The sequence below is a fragment of the Geotrypetes seraphini genome, chromosome 1 (assembly GCF_902459505.1).
Source record: "Geotrypetes seraphini chromosome 1, aGeoSer1.1, whole genome shotgun sequence".
NCBI classification, from domain to species: Eukaryota; Metazoa; Chordata; class Amphibia; order Gymnophiona; family Dermophiidae; genus Geotrypetes; species Geotrypetes seraphini.
Window position 1 is genome coordinate 539,692,802 of NC_047084.1, and position 16,754 is coordinate 539,709,555.

Sequence of the window (16,754 nt, forward strand, 5' to 3'; positions counted from 1 at the left end):
CATTGTGTTGGTTATAGAAGAGCCTGATGGTAAAACACAGGTTTGGAAAATTGGAGATAAGGGGAAGGTGTAAGGGATGGATAAGGATAAATGATCATTTCCGGGATGGATCTATAACTTGGCTCACAAATTTAAACTTTAGGGTTGCCCAACATTGTATTTGATGGAATAGTTCCCTGTTATTTTAACTTAGAGCAGTGGTCTCAAACTCGCAGCCCAGGGGCCACATGTGGCCAACCAGGTATGTCCCTCAGTATGTTTATCATAATTACAAAAGTAAAATAAAACAGTTTCTTGATCATATGTCCTTTTAGCTATAAATTACAATATTATTATTAAGGCTTAGTCAAAAGGAAAGATTTATAAACTATAAAGAGTTTTACCTCATGCAAAATTGTCATTTCTTTAATAAGACATTAACTATTTTTTCTGAGGCCCTCCAAGTACCTACAAATCCAAAATGTGGTCCGGTGTGTTTTATGCAACGAAAAATATGGTAAATAACAAACATTTTAGCTAAAATCACTACTTATATCTGTATACTGATTTACAGGTGTAAATGGTGCCTAACAAAAATTATATCCATTGTATCAGCCATTTATGTAATATATCAATGTCAGTTTTAATTGGTACAAGATTTCAAGAGAAAGATAATTTTTGTGTTCAGGAAGTGATTCTAACATTTTTACATTTGGGCTCCCAGATCTTGTCATTGAACAGTGACCAGTATCCAATGATTCTATATATGAAGTATTTGTTGTATTTTCCATGGGTATGACTGTAACATGTATTGTCTTTTTTTGTGGAGGAAATATAGAAAAATACATTTACTTTAAGATACTAATCTTTAGTTAACATAAAACCCATATTAAATGGTAATGTATGAAAAGAAACTACAGAAGAAAATTGCTAAAGACCTATGCTGAATTAAAAAGAAAATGTTAATTAATTTGCTTGGTTTAAAAATTGTTCCTGTGAGATTTGCAGAGAGTAAGACATTTCTATCTGACCGATTCCTGAGCATATGTTGGCACATTTAAAAAGAGTTATAATGCATAAATGCTTCCTGCCATCCGGTTGGAAACCTGAATTATTTATAGCTTATGCTTAATTAGATTGTCTTTGACAGATACATTTCAGTATGTAGTTCAGATTCATGTTGCCTTTCTATGAGACCCTGTATGGAAGGATGTCCTGATTATCTTATGTAACTGAATGCTATTCATGTAGTTTATATTCTTGTATATTATTATTGTACTCCCTTGCATCTCTCCTGGTAACTAAACCAGCAGTCCTATGGGCAGATTAATTCAAGGACATGATGCAACAAAAAAGACAAGAGGTGGTATAATAGTACAACTCAGTATATGATGGGCTTCTCAAATTACATTAAAACAGGCAGTAGATGATTTTTAAAAAGCACAAGTTCTATAATTATTTAATAAAAACATTTATTAGCTAACAACTGTTTATTCCTGCTAGATCAAACAACTTAGAACAAACCAAAGAATATGAGGGTGGTTTGAAAAGTTTAGTAAAAAAATAAGTTAAACAATGTAATCTCCATCGAGGGCTATACACTTAGGTCCAAATTTTCTAAATAGTACTGTAAGTTAAGCAGTAGTAAACGCTCTACTGCCATCTGACTTGTTTTAAATGGTGTTAATTGATGCAGTAATTAACCACATCATTTAAAACAATTTACATTTAAAACAATTTTGAAAATGTAGGCACTCATTAGCGCTTCCAAAAAAGGACACCATAATCACATCTAAAGAGGCACCGAAGTAGACGTTGTTTATGCCTGAAATTACCTTAGGCATCTCTGTAGATTTGATTCATATCAAACATAGGTGCCAGGAATGTGAGCCTGAAAAACTCTGGCCTATGTTTAATGGTAGGTGCGATTCTGCAAATGGTGCTGTAGCGTGATTGACATGTGATCATTGTGATTTTTTAGGCGGCCGCCAATGTAGGTGTCTGAGAAGTCAGTGCTTAGTCCAGCAAGTTTCCATTTTTTTCATAAGCTATTTTTCCTGATACAAAAAAAATGGAAACTCGGTGATCTAAGTGTATAGCCCTCGATGGAGACTGTGTTTAACTTTTTTATCAAACTTTTCAAACTACCCTGGTATACTCAAAAGTCCAAAACAGACCCCATGTGGATCAAATAGTCTTTCTTTTACTAGGAGGCTCTATGTATTTGTAGTTCAGCATTCCCTTACATATAGACAGATTCATCTTCTAGAAATTGATCAGAGGCATTTCTATTAGGTCATACTATGGCAGCTTTCTGCCAAGAATTATTCCTACATAATAACATGCATTTCTTTAACCCAGAGACATAGTCAGAAACCCAATTTTGGGTGGGCTGAGTCTAAGGTAGATGGTCAGAAGAACCCTGCCCTGCCCTTACCCCACAGGCAATTCAGTCTCTTCCTTTCCTGCCCACCCACAGGCTATCTGGTTTCTAAAACCCCAACACCACCGCCGTAGCATACCTTTTAAACATTAAATTTTCACTGCAGCCAGCATCGATTGATACACACTGCTTGCGTCCCCAGCCTTCTTTCTGATGTACTTCTATCTTTGTGGAAACACAAAGGAGGAGAGTGTGGTGTAATAGTTAGAGCTACAACCTCAACCCTGCGCTGCTCCTTGTGACCCTGGGCAAGTCACCTAATCCTCTACTGCCCCAGGTACATTAGATGAACTGTGAGCCTGCTGGGACAGATATGGAAAATGCTTAAGTACCCAATTTATAACCTATTCTGAACAACTTTGGAAGGATGGGCCCCAAAAAATTGAATAAATAAATAAGTTGCATTAGAGAGAAGGCTGGGGCATCAGGGACAAACAGTGTGTATCAATCACTGCTCACTACCATTGAAGATCTGCATTTAAGAGGTACTTGGGAGGAAGAGTTGTTGGGAATTTTCAGCTGGTGGGGCTTGAGAATCCCCAGCAGCTAAATCATATGGCTGGGCTTTGGCTAGGGTTACCAGATATCCAGATTTACCTGGGCAAAACCTGGCATTGTCTGGGTTTTGAAAAGCTGCTACCTTGGGATCGCGTCGGGAGGAATGCAATGCGGTGATGTCACGTGCATGCAAGTGATGTCATCGTGATGCATCTGTGCATGCACAGATCCCCTCCCGACATGGTCCCAAGTATGAGAATAGGTTGAGGGGGTGGGGCTGGGTGGCAAGGCTGGGGTGGGGCTGGGTGGCAAGGCTGGGGTGGAATTGGATGTGACTTGGACATAATGGGGCAGGGCTGGGTGGAACTGGGCAGGCCTGGGGGCGGGACTATGGGTCCAGATTTTACAGGAGTAAAATCTGGTAACCCTAGCATGAGCCCACCGAGCTACACCACTGCTTTAAATTAAATTCAAATGCTCATAGCAGGAATGGATTTTTAAAAAGGTGAAATTTGATATCCAGCTTCATACTCTGCAGCAGACTTTCAGGCAGTAAAACTGACCTTGATGGGCTCCTGAAATATTTTCAGGATAAAATTTCTTAGCATCATGATGGGCAGAGATGAAGTTGCGCCCTACAGTCAAAGATGGAGCTGTGCACTACTTGCTCAACATTCAGAGAGGGAACTGTGCGCTCCATTCAGAGAGAGCTGAACCCACAGCCACCGACAGGAGAGTATTGCACTACAAACTCCTAGGTGGAAATCCATTTCCCCCCAGTAGAGGCAGAGCTACTCTCTACATCCTGGAACAGCCCCATGCACATCCAGAGAAGCAACCGTACACTAGATGCAGAGATAGAACTGTGCTCTACAGCCAGAGATTGAGCTGCACTTTGTATCCCAAACCAAACCAAAAAGACAGGGTGGAAACTCAATGCAACCTCCCCAGAAGAAAAGACCGTCTTAACGGGTGCAATCGTTAACATCCCATGCATAGATGAAGCTATGCTCTACCACCATAGGCAAAAAGATAAACAGAGCATCCTTCTGCATCCTGAGGTAGCATTGCACTCTTTATCTGGCGACAGGGGCATGCACTGTAGGCATAGATAGATATGCATTGCCTAATCATAGACTGAGCAGCTCTGTACATCTTAAAACAGAACAGTTCCATATGCCCAGATGGAGCAATGTGAGAAGTATTCCACCTCCAGAGAGGAAGTCATGCTCCCCAAACTGAGAGGCAGACATGCTCTATATCCCGAGAAAGAGGTTCACTCTATGAATAGTGCTGGAGCCACCCTCACTCTCCAGACAGGAAACTGCACCCTTTAGATAATAACCGAGCTGCGGCCACCTGTCAAGGAAGAGATGGAACTTCAGCTGAGCCCCTGAAACTATCCTGGGAAATGACTGGAAATGCGGTTCACCTAGGCAAGAGGCATCAGTTAGAGGCTGGCCGTAAGCAGAACCATGAACAACCTGGCAGGAAAAAAAACATCCAGGCTGAATAGACCAGAGCTGGAGTTGCCCACTAGAATTGACAGGACACTCCAAGTGTTCTGCCTGGATAACCAAGAAAGCCTCAACTTGGAGGCATAATTCAGGCAAACAAATTGGCTCCCCAAAACAAGCTGCTCCTAGGAACGACAGGTAGAGCCCTCTCTAATAGCAAGACCATATAGGGAGCAGGAAACCACCAAGAAGGTAGATGGGACTGCAAACCAGGTGCTAATAACATGCCCCCCTCCCTCCCCAAGAAACAGGGTGTAAGAGCCACCCATTCCACAAAAGGCCATGGACCCATATTTTAAAAAATAAAATAAATAAAGCACGGCTGAAGTCTCCCAGATAGCAAAATGTCCCAGGTCAGAGATCTGACTAAAAGGCCATCATTGCAGCCACCCAAGCAACCATAGTGCTACTGAGATACAGCACATCCTTGCCAGCAGAAGAGCCGCCATTAAAAGAAGACCCCAGCGGAGGCCCTGAAGGCTCCCAAAGAACTCTAAGGCAGGAAGGGCTAACCAGCCTAGAGCCAACACAACCTAAAGCGATTGGTACTTGCAAAAAAAGCTGCTAGTAGGAAGTACCGACTTAGGCCACAGGCCAAGCCGCTCCAAGAAGAGAGAGAGAGCCAATATTTACATGCGCGGAACCATGGCCACAGCATGGCCAACCTGTAGCAAGGAAAACTAGCCATTTCTGTCAGACCTGCTTAAAAAAAAAAATACACGGCAACCAACAACGCTCAAGGATCCCTAAAGGGAAGCACTCCAGAAATACTGGGAGAAACACTCCCCCCCCCCTTCGGGAGAAACACCAGACTTAGAGAAAAATCTAACCCAGAACACGGGAAGGGGAAATAAAAATGGCCACTACCAATATGGCAGTGCAGCCATGTGGCTCAACAACCCTGCTAACCAGTCCTGTCCCAAAGGAAAGAGGAATGTGATCTGACAGATTTGGTCCTATTGTAGTACTCCCATGAAAGGCTGACAAGACAAGGTAATACTTGCAACCTTAATGGATAAGATCCTTATTAGATTTGGACCAAAGTTGTCTGAAGGAAGCATTGCTCAATGTGCATGTAACTCCCCACTCCTAGAGAAGAATGCAGCAGTATAACTGCTCTTCCACACTTCAAAGGGCCGTAGCAGTATGTTGCTCTTCACCTTTTTTTTTTTTTAAACAATGAATAGGGAGAGTGGAGAGTAGGGATCCTGACACCATATGGTGTACCCCTACACTAGACAGACACCAAGCCAAAACACCCCCCCCCCCCCGGCTCCACTGAACTGGAAAACCCAGAACAGAAGCAAACCAGAAGATGAAACCCGGAGCCTGTGAGACACCATCCATTTGCCTGCTAGAGATAGAACTAAACTGATCTCTGTCATATAGGATGGTAAACAACATGGTCAGCCAGTATTCTCTATCTCTATCTGCTAGTAGATGGTCATAACCCACATACCTCTGGATTCATCTGCTGCTGATGACAAGAAATTTTTTTATCATTCGCTTATCAATGGAAAAAAAAAGACTTGAGATCAAATCAAATAGATAGAGTATAGATACAAAACAGGAAAGATGGTCCTCAAGCATGTGGTCTCTGGGTATGGAAACTCTATATGTATATAAGCGAATATAAGTCGATACCCCCTTTTTCCTCCTCCCCCAAAGGAGAAAAAATGGTTGACTCGAATATAAGTCGGGCGGTTTAATATTCAAGTGCCCTGCCATGTCAGGCTCTGCACCCAGCCCCCTCCCCTGACAGGTACTGCACCCAACACCCTTCCCTCCCTCCCCTGTCAGGCACTGCACCCAGCACCCTTCCTTCCCTCCCTCCCCTGTCAGGCTCTGCACCCAGCACTCTTCCTTCCCCTGTCAGACTCTGCACCCTCCCTCCCAGGTTCTGCCCTCTGGCCCCCCTCCCTGCCCTAACCTCATACCTCCGCCGATCCCTGGTGGAGGTGCTGTGGGCAGGAGCAAGCTTTCTGAACTCTTGCCCCGCTGCTAACCAGATGTGCAGATCGAGTTTCGTCAGCTGAGCAGCACGAGCAGGAGCACGATTTGACACTACTGCTCGGTGCTGAGCGGCTTCCTTACTGGCTCCAGCAAATTATCAGAATTTGCGGAAGCCAGTAAGGAAGCCGCTCAGTGCCAAATCGCGCTCCTGCTCGTGCTGCTCAGCGGCTGAAGAAATTTGATCTGCGGCAGCCGATTAGCAGCGGTGCAGGAGTTCAGAAAGCTTGCTCCTGCCTGCTGCACCACCACCAGGGATTGGCAGAGGTTTGAAGGTAGGGCAGGAAGGAGGGGAGGCAGAGCCTGGCTCAAATATAAACCAGGCCCCCCCATTTTTGGGCCAATTTTTTGGTCTCAAAATCCCGGTTTATATTCAAGTATATATGGTAATATATTGGGGAAAACAATGCCAGTAACAAAATACATACAAGTATTGGTTTCAGTGAATAATTCTGCCTATTTACATTTGGAATGACAACACAAAATATTCCTACTTACCCTGCCTTGTTGTAGCAAACAGTCCACACATCCCACCTGAACATTTCCATGTATAGCTCCAGGAATTATTTGTAGTCTTTAAAAATCACTTCCTAAAATTACAATATCACATCCAGATGCATATGCCTGCGTGAAAGGAGAAAAGAAAAATGAAAATGAAGGTAATATAGCAACAGATCATAGTTTAAAAAAAAAAAAAAATCATGACTTCACTTAGAAATAAGGCAAAGATACAATTCTGAGAAAAGCAATGTTAACAGTTTTCTTGTCAAAGCACAGCACCACAACATGTCAAGAAGGATTAATATTTAATATTAAACATTACAAACTGATTTGTACATTTTTAATGTACTTCATTGTCACTGATGGCTAAATCATTAACCTTTCTCAGTGTATGGATCCCTGGGGTCTGCTGAAAAAGAAGAAAAAAATCCTCATCACAACTAATTCACAAGGATTGCAGCACCTGTTGCTGATCTTCCAGTCCATCTACAAAAGCTATGAGAAAAGGACAGCACAGTACCTCATCTCATTAACTTACCCAGCAGCAGCCATATTTCCAAAACTGAAATAGTCAAAGAACAGCTACACACAACTTAAAGATGTGGCAGTGGTCAGCTCTTCACCGACAGAACAAGCAAAAGCCTAAAAGGCACCAATGAAGAAATATGCTACTTAATGTACATTTTCATGTTTTGGGGTGTTGAATTAATCTAATAGTACAGCTAAGCAGAAATTTGGTAAAGGTTTTGTCTTATTAATATAAAGCATGTATTAAGGGTGCATAATGATTTGAGGGATATCTTGTCAATCATTTAGAGAAAATCAAATATTTTAACAGTAGTAGACCTCTAAGTTAAGATGCCAAGAAAAACACAAGTCCTGAGGTCCTTTGTGGACTCAAATTCTAGATCTGTTAAAAATGGTGAACATGGAGTTATAAATCAAGATAGGAAATATTAACAGGCTTATTAAGTGTGCACTCTCCTAATAAGCCTTGCTTAAGATACTAAACTAAATTAAAACTTGAATTTATAGACAATGTCATCTTTATAACGATGAAGCTTGACTCGGTAGTAAGATTGAAAAGGAGAAATGGTGGAAAAAAATTTACAATTTGAAGAATAACCAGGTTTTTAATGGTTTACGAAAGATTTGAAGAGAACTTACACAGGGAGGCCTATAATGTAGATGAGGACAGCACCTGGGTTTAAACACGTGTGTGCTGCTATTCATATATGTAGGTTGCAAAATAGTAGCCAAGAGGTAGCCCACATATATGTTTGACTACCATTTTCCAAAACTACACAGATATCTCCCAGCCCCCCTTCCAACAGGCAATACCCTCCCCCCCTCAAGTAGCATGCCACCCTAGAACCAGTCCCGCTCCCTCCCCCCTCATCACTTTTCCTTCTAAGCTGAGCGGGAGTCTTCCATATCCAGTTCTGCCAGTGGTTTGGTTCTGTTGTTTCACTGTTGCATTCTCAATAGCAAGACATAGGCAAACTCTCTCAGACTCTAGGGAAGCCTGTCCTTAGTGACTGAAAACACAGTATTGAAGCACCACCTTCAACTAGCAGCATAAAAGGAGTAGTGCCTCTGTTGGTATTTATCCTTAAGTTGTGGCCTCCATTAGCATACATCCTTAAGTGAAGATGAAGGAATTCCACAGGAGAGGAGTCAAGTGCACAGACTGCTCATTGTGTTATCTCTAGCCTGAACCTGGAGGGAGGGGGTAAAGTTAATTGGTTGCTCTGATTTAAGGTAGGAGAAAATCAGAGAGATAAGTGGAAGTGCCACTAAAAAGGCACAGTGAGCGAAAAACAGTTTTAAAATCTCCAATTGGTTCTCCAACTGATGAAGAGCCAATGATGGAAAACCCAGTAAAGAGGTCACATGATCAGACTTAAACACATTATGAAGAACCTTAGCTGTATTTTGTATGAGTTTATGCATTTTAATATCATTGTAGATTACAAATAGTCAAGTCCTCTAAGAATGAGCCCTTGAATTATGGATTAAGAGCCAAGGCCTCTAGTTCTGATCTTAATAAGTGAGTTTTACCTAAAGTGCAGAAATAGGAACATACAATAGCATAGATCTGAGTCAAAAGAAAATAATCCCATTGCCCCCCAAGAATAATAATGGTGTCACAGAAGGTCAATAGGATATCCAAGGTGGAGGGAGCTTGATTTGAATTGCTGATTTCCAACAGAAACAAATAGCTTTGGACTTAAAGGAGTTAAGCTTAAGCTTATGGAGGGTAATTTTATAAGGCAAATAGGCACCTACTTATGTACTATTTCATTTTTGTGAGCATCAAATTCTAATGTGCTTCTTTTCTTTTTACAGGCTGAAATAAATGGTCCAATCAATCCTTTCATTAGTAGAAATGGAAAAGTTCTGTCAACTCATAGGAGCTTAGCATGCTTCCAGTACGTGGGCTGGAGAATTGCTAGTGGTCTCTGTTCGTTTTACTTTCCTACTACACATTATATACATTTGCCAAGGACATCATTACCCAAAAAATCACAAATTCAGCATTCTCAATCAAAGCAACACAAGATGGAAAAGAAAGTGTCTCACTTCTTATGGTAAGGAATTTCTAATTATATACTTTATTCTCTCATTTGATTTTAGTAACAGAGTAGGTAACATCAGAGTTAAAAAAAAAAAAAAAGACACCCTCCCCCCAAAAAAGTCACCCATCAATTTGTCAATGAATTTTAATCTTCACTATTAAGCATATATCCCAGCTGTAAAAGTTAGGACATTAGTATGATGCATCTTGTCTAGTTTATTTTTGTTGTGTTTCTCATTGGTTCTCAACCATTCTGAATAGATAAGAAAACAAGTTCTTATGCTTAACCCAATGCTCAGCTTTTTCTTCAATTTTATCTTTAGCATTTTATGGCAGACAATTGACTTTTCTGAATAATTGCATACTGTATTTTAGGAATTCACAATACTAGTCTATGCACCCATTACAAGTACTCCAACTTTAACAAATATAGAGTATCTATTTTACAGAGAAATTCTAATACCACTCATAATTCTTCGCCTGTTACTAATAGTAATATGTCAAAGAGCCTTCCATTCTCAGAATGTTCAAAGTTCTCTTTGCCTACCCTTCAAGACATTCATAGATGCCTGAATTCATTAAATACTAAAGGGTACCAAGGCTGAAATAATTCCTCCTTTCCTCTTGAAACATTTTTTTCTCTACTTTTGGCTCAGGTATTTTGGATCTGGTTAGGACAAGCCTAGTCTCCGGATTACTGCCTCATGATTGGAATTTCATGTATAGATTACTGCAACGCCCTCTTTAAAGGAACAACAAAAAAAGAACTTAGGCAACTTCAGATTGTGCAGAATATAGTAGTAAAAATCATTTATAATGCAAAGAAATATGACCATGTTTCCCCTCTTCTGCATAAGGCACATTGGCTACCTATCGAGCACCGAATCAGTTACAAACTTCTTCTTTTAACCTTCAAAACCCAATTATACAATCAACCAAAATTTATTGATAAACTACTTATTCCATATAGCCCAACCAGATCTCTCTGTTCCGCAGCTGACAATCTCCTTAACATTCCATCCTTAAAATATATTAATACTTTAAGATCCAATTATTTTGCCATGACAGCACCTGCCCTTTGGAATTCTATTCCTAACTATATAAGGGAAGAAACTTCAGTAGACCCTTTCAAGATTAAGTTGAAGACTTTCCTATTCATAGACGCTTTTGAGACATAACTGTCCTCGTTAGGGCAACAATTTCTTCATTATTTTTCAGGTCTCTCCGTTCCCTATTGTTCTTTTCTTTACTGATTGTAGTTCTCCCCTTTTTCCTCTTGTTATTTTTGTTTGTCTGGTGTATGTACATTTGTTTTTACTAACATATGTTTTTACTGACAAATCCCCCGTAATGATATGTTCTGTTTTTAATCAATTGTTTTTATGTCATTGTATGCTTATGATGAATTTTATTGTTTTTATGTCATTATATGCTGAAAATGAATTTTATTGTATACCGCTTTGAATTTCAGATTAAGCGGTATAACAAATTTTTAATAAATCTTGAAACCCTGAAATCTACTAAATAGTGCATGGACTTGTGACAGTCTTATATTTTGAAATTTTTTGTGAGCAAATACTGTAAAGCGGATTTTTTTTAATAAGTGTGAGCCCTTAATTATGTAAAATTTGTAAATGAATTGCCTCTTAGGAAAAGATTTAAAACATATTGGTCCTGATATCAAATGCCTTTATACATTTGTTATGTCAAATGTATAGGTGGGTTTAAAAAAAAAAAATAAAAAGCATTTATGTGACATTATATATATTATAGCAGATGTGTAAAGGCAGATTTTAAAAGAACATACAAAGTGGAGTTGAGATGTATGGGTCAGGATGTGTTGATTCCTGCTAGTATTTTAAAAAAGGATTTGCTGGTATAGAGCCTTTTCTATAATAGACGGGTGAAAAGTAAATTTACAGTATTTATTCATTATTTCTTTTTATTATACTGGTATTGAATAAGTATAATATACTACTGAACGATAATCAAGTAAAGGTGAAATGATGTAACTGATACAAAAACTTCACATAAATGTTATTCAAGGGGCAGGCAAAATGGGGCGTGGCCAGGTATCCGGGGTTTTACCGAGAAAAATATGGTAATCCTAAATATATATCTATACACTATATGCCAACATATACATGTGTATGTTGCTATTTTGAAAACATACATGTCCAGCATCCCCAAGCTATCACAAAGTTCAGTATATGCTAGTATCACTTTTGATGGAAACAAAAACAGTGGTGGATTAAGAGTATGACTTCCCCTAATCCTTCTTCTGTGGTGATGCCTTCAAAACACCTTACTGGACCCAACTGTATACCACCAATAGCCCTTATGCCTGCAGGTATCACCTATATATAGGTATAGTGGGATTAGAGTGGGTTTTAGAAAGCTTACATAGTTCACCATAAGAGTAGTATTAGAGTGGGGTATGATCCTGAGTTCCTATCTCTACAGTATGGTTGACTACACTGTCAACTATGCTACTCCAGGAACCTGCCTGCTGCTTTACTAGGACTGACCATAACACCTGCAGCTATCATACAGGCAGGCATGTACTGTTTCATTTACTTTTTTTTTTTTGGAGGGGGGGGTTGTCAGTGACCTAGGGAAGTTTGTGTGTGGGGTCATGCCTACATCCCTTCAGTGATCATCTGGTCAGTTTGGGCACCTTTTTGGCACTTATTCATTATTAAAACAGGTCTAGCCCAAAATATCCAAATTGTGCCCTGGACGTAGTATTCTTAAATGTTTCATTATGGAAGAAAAATATCCAAGTCACACCTACACCACACCTTTAGCACACCCCCTTGAGATTTAGACAAACTATTGACCAACAGTATAGATATCCATCTAGAATATAGGTTTCAAAAATAGCTAATTGGAAAGGTTTGGCAAGAAAACCATCCATCTTTTTTTTTTTTGCCAGGTTCTTGTGACCTGGATTGACCACTGTGGAAACAGGATGCTGAACTAGATGGGCCATTTATCTGACCCAGTATGGCTATTCTTATGTTCTTATGACAGTCCTTATCCCATGACTAGAGAGCAGGTTTGTACATCTCATAATGTTCTAGATTCGGTTCAGTAACTTATGTGCTTAATTATAGTCTCAGTCCTATTATGGAACCAAATAGAAACCAAACCATAGACTGACTGCACTTGAGAAAAATCCTAAACCCCATTAGTCTGGCACATTCTGGTAAAAAGCATCAATAGTTAACAATTTATTAAATGAAAATACTTTTAAATTAGATCAGCACTTTATCAGGCAGCACAGTTAGCATAATAATCATTTCTTTTAATACATTTATCTAGTTTTGTTTTATGAAAACATGTCACTAGATAAGTGAGAGCTATATTGCTGCTAATAAGTCAATGGCATAGTTATTGATGAGAAGAAAATGAAGCTGTCAATGAAAGCTCTAGAGAGTAAGATGAAAGGCATATAGTTTAAATCAGCTGAAAAAAAAAGAATAAAGTATTATGCAATTTGAAGATAGGTTACGAAGACACATAGCAAAGTTGCTGCACATAAATAAAACTGATTATATATGAAAAGATTACATTGACAAAGAATAGAGAAGATAAACAGTGGACAGGATTTATATATATATATATATATATATATATATGGAAAATCTTCAAACTGAGAAAATGAAGAGTAGATTAATAGACTAGAAAAAATGGACGAAATGAAAGAGGAAGACAGGCAAAAATATCTGGACAAAGTTGAGAGGCTGGTTGAATAGTCAGGAAAGCAAAGATACAAATGGAAGAAAAAATAGATGGCACAGTAAAACTGGGAGACAAGACATTTTTTACATATATCAGTGATAAGAAGAAGTGCAAAAGTGGCATTGTGATACTCAAAAGTGAAGGGAAGGAATATGTAGAAGCTGATAAAGGCTGAATTACTTAATAAATATTTCTGTTCTGTGTTCACGGCTGAAGTGCTAAGAGTGAGACCACAGAAGACAAATGTGAATAGGTATGGAGGAGTGGTAGACCCTGATTTTCAGAGGGGTTGTGTTTTTGAGGAGCTAGCTAAATTAAAGGTAGACAAAGTTATGGGGCCGGATGGTGTACATCTGAGGATGCTGAAGGAACTTAGGGAAGTTCTGAAGGCTTCGATGGCTGACTTTTTCAATGCTTCTCTAGAGTCAGGAGTGGTACCGGAGGACTGGAGAATGGTGGATGTGGTCCCTCTACACAAACGTGGAAGTAAGGAACAAGTAGGGAATTGTAACTCGTTCTGAGCTCACTAGAGGATGGGATTGAAATCTAAATAAATAAATAAAGTCAGTCTGACTTCTGTGGTAAGCAAATTAATGGAAACACTTTTAAAACAGAGAATGGTGATGTTTCTAGAATCCGGTGGATTACAGACCAGAGGCAACATGGATTCACTAGAGGTAGGTCTTGTCAGACAAATCTGATCAATTTCTTTGACTAGGTGACTAGAGAATTGGGTAGAGGGAGTGTGCTAGATGTGTATTTAGATTTTAGCAAAGCCTTGAACAGTGTTCCACACAGACGTCTGATAAATAAAATTGAGTGACCTTGGGATAAGCCTCAGAGTGACGTTCTGGGTCAAGAACTGGTTGAGTGGAAGACAACAAAGGGTAGTGGTTAATGGACATCACTCTGAGGAAAAGGATGTTACCAGTGGTGTGCCTCAAGGTTCTGTGATATTGCTGAAGGGCTGTCAGGTAAGATTTGCCTCTTTGCAGATGATACCAAAATCTGCAATAGAGAAACACCTTGGATAGTGTGAATAACATGAATAAAGACCTAGCGAAGCTTAAAGAATGATCTATAATTTGGCAGCTAAAATTTAATGCTAAGAAATGCAAGGTCATGCATTTGGGCTGAAAAATCCCCCAGGAACAGTACAGTTTAGAGGGTGAAGAACATATGTGCACGACAGAAGAGCACAATTGTAAGTGATGATCTTAAGGTGGCCAAACAGGTTGAAAAGGTGATGGCGAAACTAAAAGGATGGTAGGGTGCATAGGAAGAGGTATGGCCAGTAGGAAAAAGGAAGTATTAATGCCCCTGTATAGGGCTCTGGTGAGACCTCATTTAGAGTATTGTGTACAATGCTGGAGACCACATCTTCAAAAGGATATAAAAAGGATGGAGTCGGTCCAGAGGAAAGCTACTAAAATGGTGCATGGTCTAAATATCTCAATATGTAAATTTTAGAAGAAAGACGGGAGAGGAGATGAGTCAAGTCTCTTTCATTTAAAAGGAAGCTCTGGAATGAAAGGGCATAGGATGAAGTTAAGAGGTGATAATAATAATAATAATTTTATTTCTTATATACAGCCAAAGCCATAGTAGTTCGAGGCGGTTTACAACGAAGAAGGGCTGGACGATCAGCGAAAATGGTACAATGTTACAATCAGAGAAAAATAGGTGGCAGAGAAAAAAATGGTACAACAGAGAGAAAAAATGGTACAACAGAGAGAAAAAATGGTACAAACAGAAAGAAAAAAAAAATCAATGGAACAATCAGCGAACAGTGGTGCAATCGGCGAAGGATGGTACAGTCAGCAAAGATGGGTACAATTATGGCAATGAAATGGTACAGGGAAGAAGGTCAAGACAATCTGCATAAAGGACATAGAGAGATAGAAGGAGCATAGGGGTCTTAGGGTTTGAATCGGGTGAAAAGATTAGTTTTTAGTAGTTTCCTGAAGTTTAAGTAGGATGAAGTACGTGAGATGATGTGGGCCAGCCAGTTATTGTGCTGACCTGCTTGGAAGGCAAGAGTTCTATTTAGATATCTTTTGTAACGGCAGGTCCTTAGGGTAGCTAAACAGGTGGGTTCTACGTGTGAGTTTGGATGGGTGGTCTAGGATAAAATGGGGTACTAAGTAAAGGGGGGCCGAGCCAAGGATGGATTTGTAGCAGAAAGGCTCAGAAGTAATCTAAGGAAATATTTTTTTTACAGAAAAGGTGGTAGATGCATGGATCAGTCTCCCAGAAGAAATGGTGGAGACAGAGACTGTGTCTGAATTCAAGAAGGCGTGGGATAGGCACATGGGATTTCTTAGAGGGAGGAAGAGATAATGGTTACTGCGGATGGGCAGACTAGATGGGCCATTTGGCCTTTATCTGCCATCATGTTGCTATGTTTCTATGAGTTACAAGCTAATGATGACTATTAATAGGAATTGTTACAGAAACCAAAATTTTAGAGGTGTAAAAGGTAAGAAAAGGCTGAAAAATTGTAAAGATGGAAATGATTGGTTCTACTTGTAGAATCGTACATTTTGAATGCTGAAAAGCTAAAAAAAATAGCGCAAGAATGAAAATCTATAGTTCATTATCAATATTGTGTGAATATGAATGTTTTCATACAAGCTAACTCTTTTATTCTTTACTTATAAATACAGTTTATTTAAAACAAGTTAGGATCAGTCCATTTTTGATAATGGATTTCTCCAAATAATGGGAATTTTTTCTATGTGCTAGCACAAGATGCAAAGAAACATGACTGCTCAAAGAAAGGTTTTAAGCATTAATCATAAAATAAAGGTTCCGTTTTCACATAATGTCAACAGTTGTAATAGTATCTATCATTTAGGCAACTTATAGCAGGAGAAGCCATTGCATCTAAAGATGTGAAAGAGATCGTTTGAAAGTTGATATCATAAGAACATAAGAATAGCCTTACTGGATCAGACCAATGGTGTATCTAGCCTAATAACCTGTCTTCACAGTGGCCAATCCAGGTCACTAGTACCTGGCAAAAACCCAAATAGTAGCAACATTCCATGCTACCGATTCAGGGCAAATAGTGACTTCCCCTTTGTCTGTCTCAATAACAAACTATGAACTTTTCCTCCATGAAATTGTCCAAACCTTTTTTTTATTTTAAATAAATTTTTATTAATTTTCCACTTGAAAACAGTACATTACAATATATATATATACAATTAACATCAAGACAGCATATATAATCGATCAAAAAAGTACTAACAAACATTCCCCCCACCCTAATTTAAGAACAAAAACAAAAGTGCATTACTACATACATCCAATTAAAATCATAAACAGCACTTTCCTTTGGTCAATAAATACAACAAAATATAATATCCCTCCTCCCTCCCATCCACCCTCCCTGGATGTGCAAATCAGATAGGAAATAAGGGGATAATCCAGCTAATCAGTGATAACAAAATTTTTCAATGGACTCCACGTTAAGTTAAAT

General features: G+C 39.2%; 1 protein-coding gene across 5 annotated transcripts in view; it reads left to right on the forward strand.

Annotated features, from left to right (window-relative positions):
• Positions 1–16,754, forward strand: part of TMEM232 (transmembrane protein 232) — a 179,989-nt gene that overhangs the window by 145,050 nt on the left and 18,185 nt on the right. For all 5 annotated transcript variants that reach the window (XM_033929134.1, XM_033929133.1, XM_033929135.1 and 2 more), the window contains one exon: positions 9,298–9,539. In XM_033929134.1, coding sequence (XP_033785025.1) covers positions 9,298–9,539 — 242 coding nt within the window. The remainder of the gene's footprint in view (positions 1–9,297; positions 9,540–16,754) is intronic.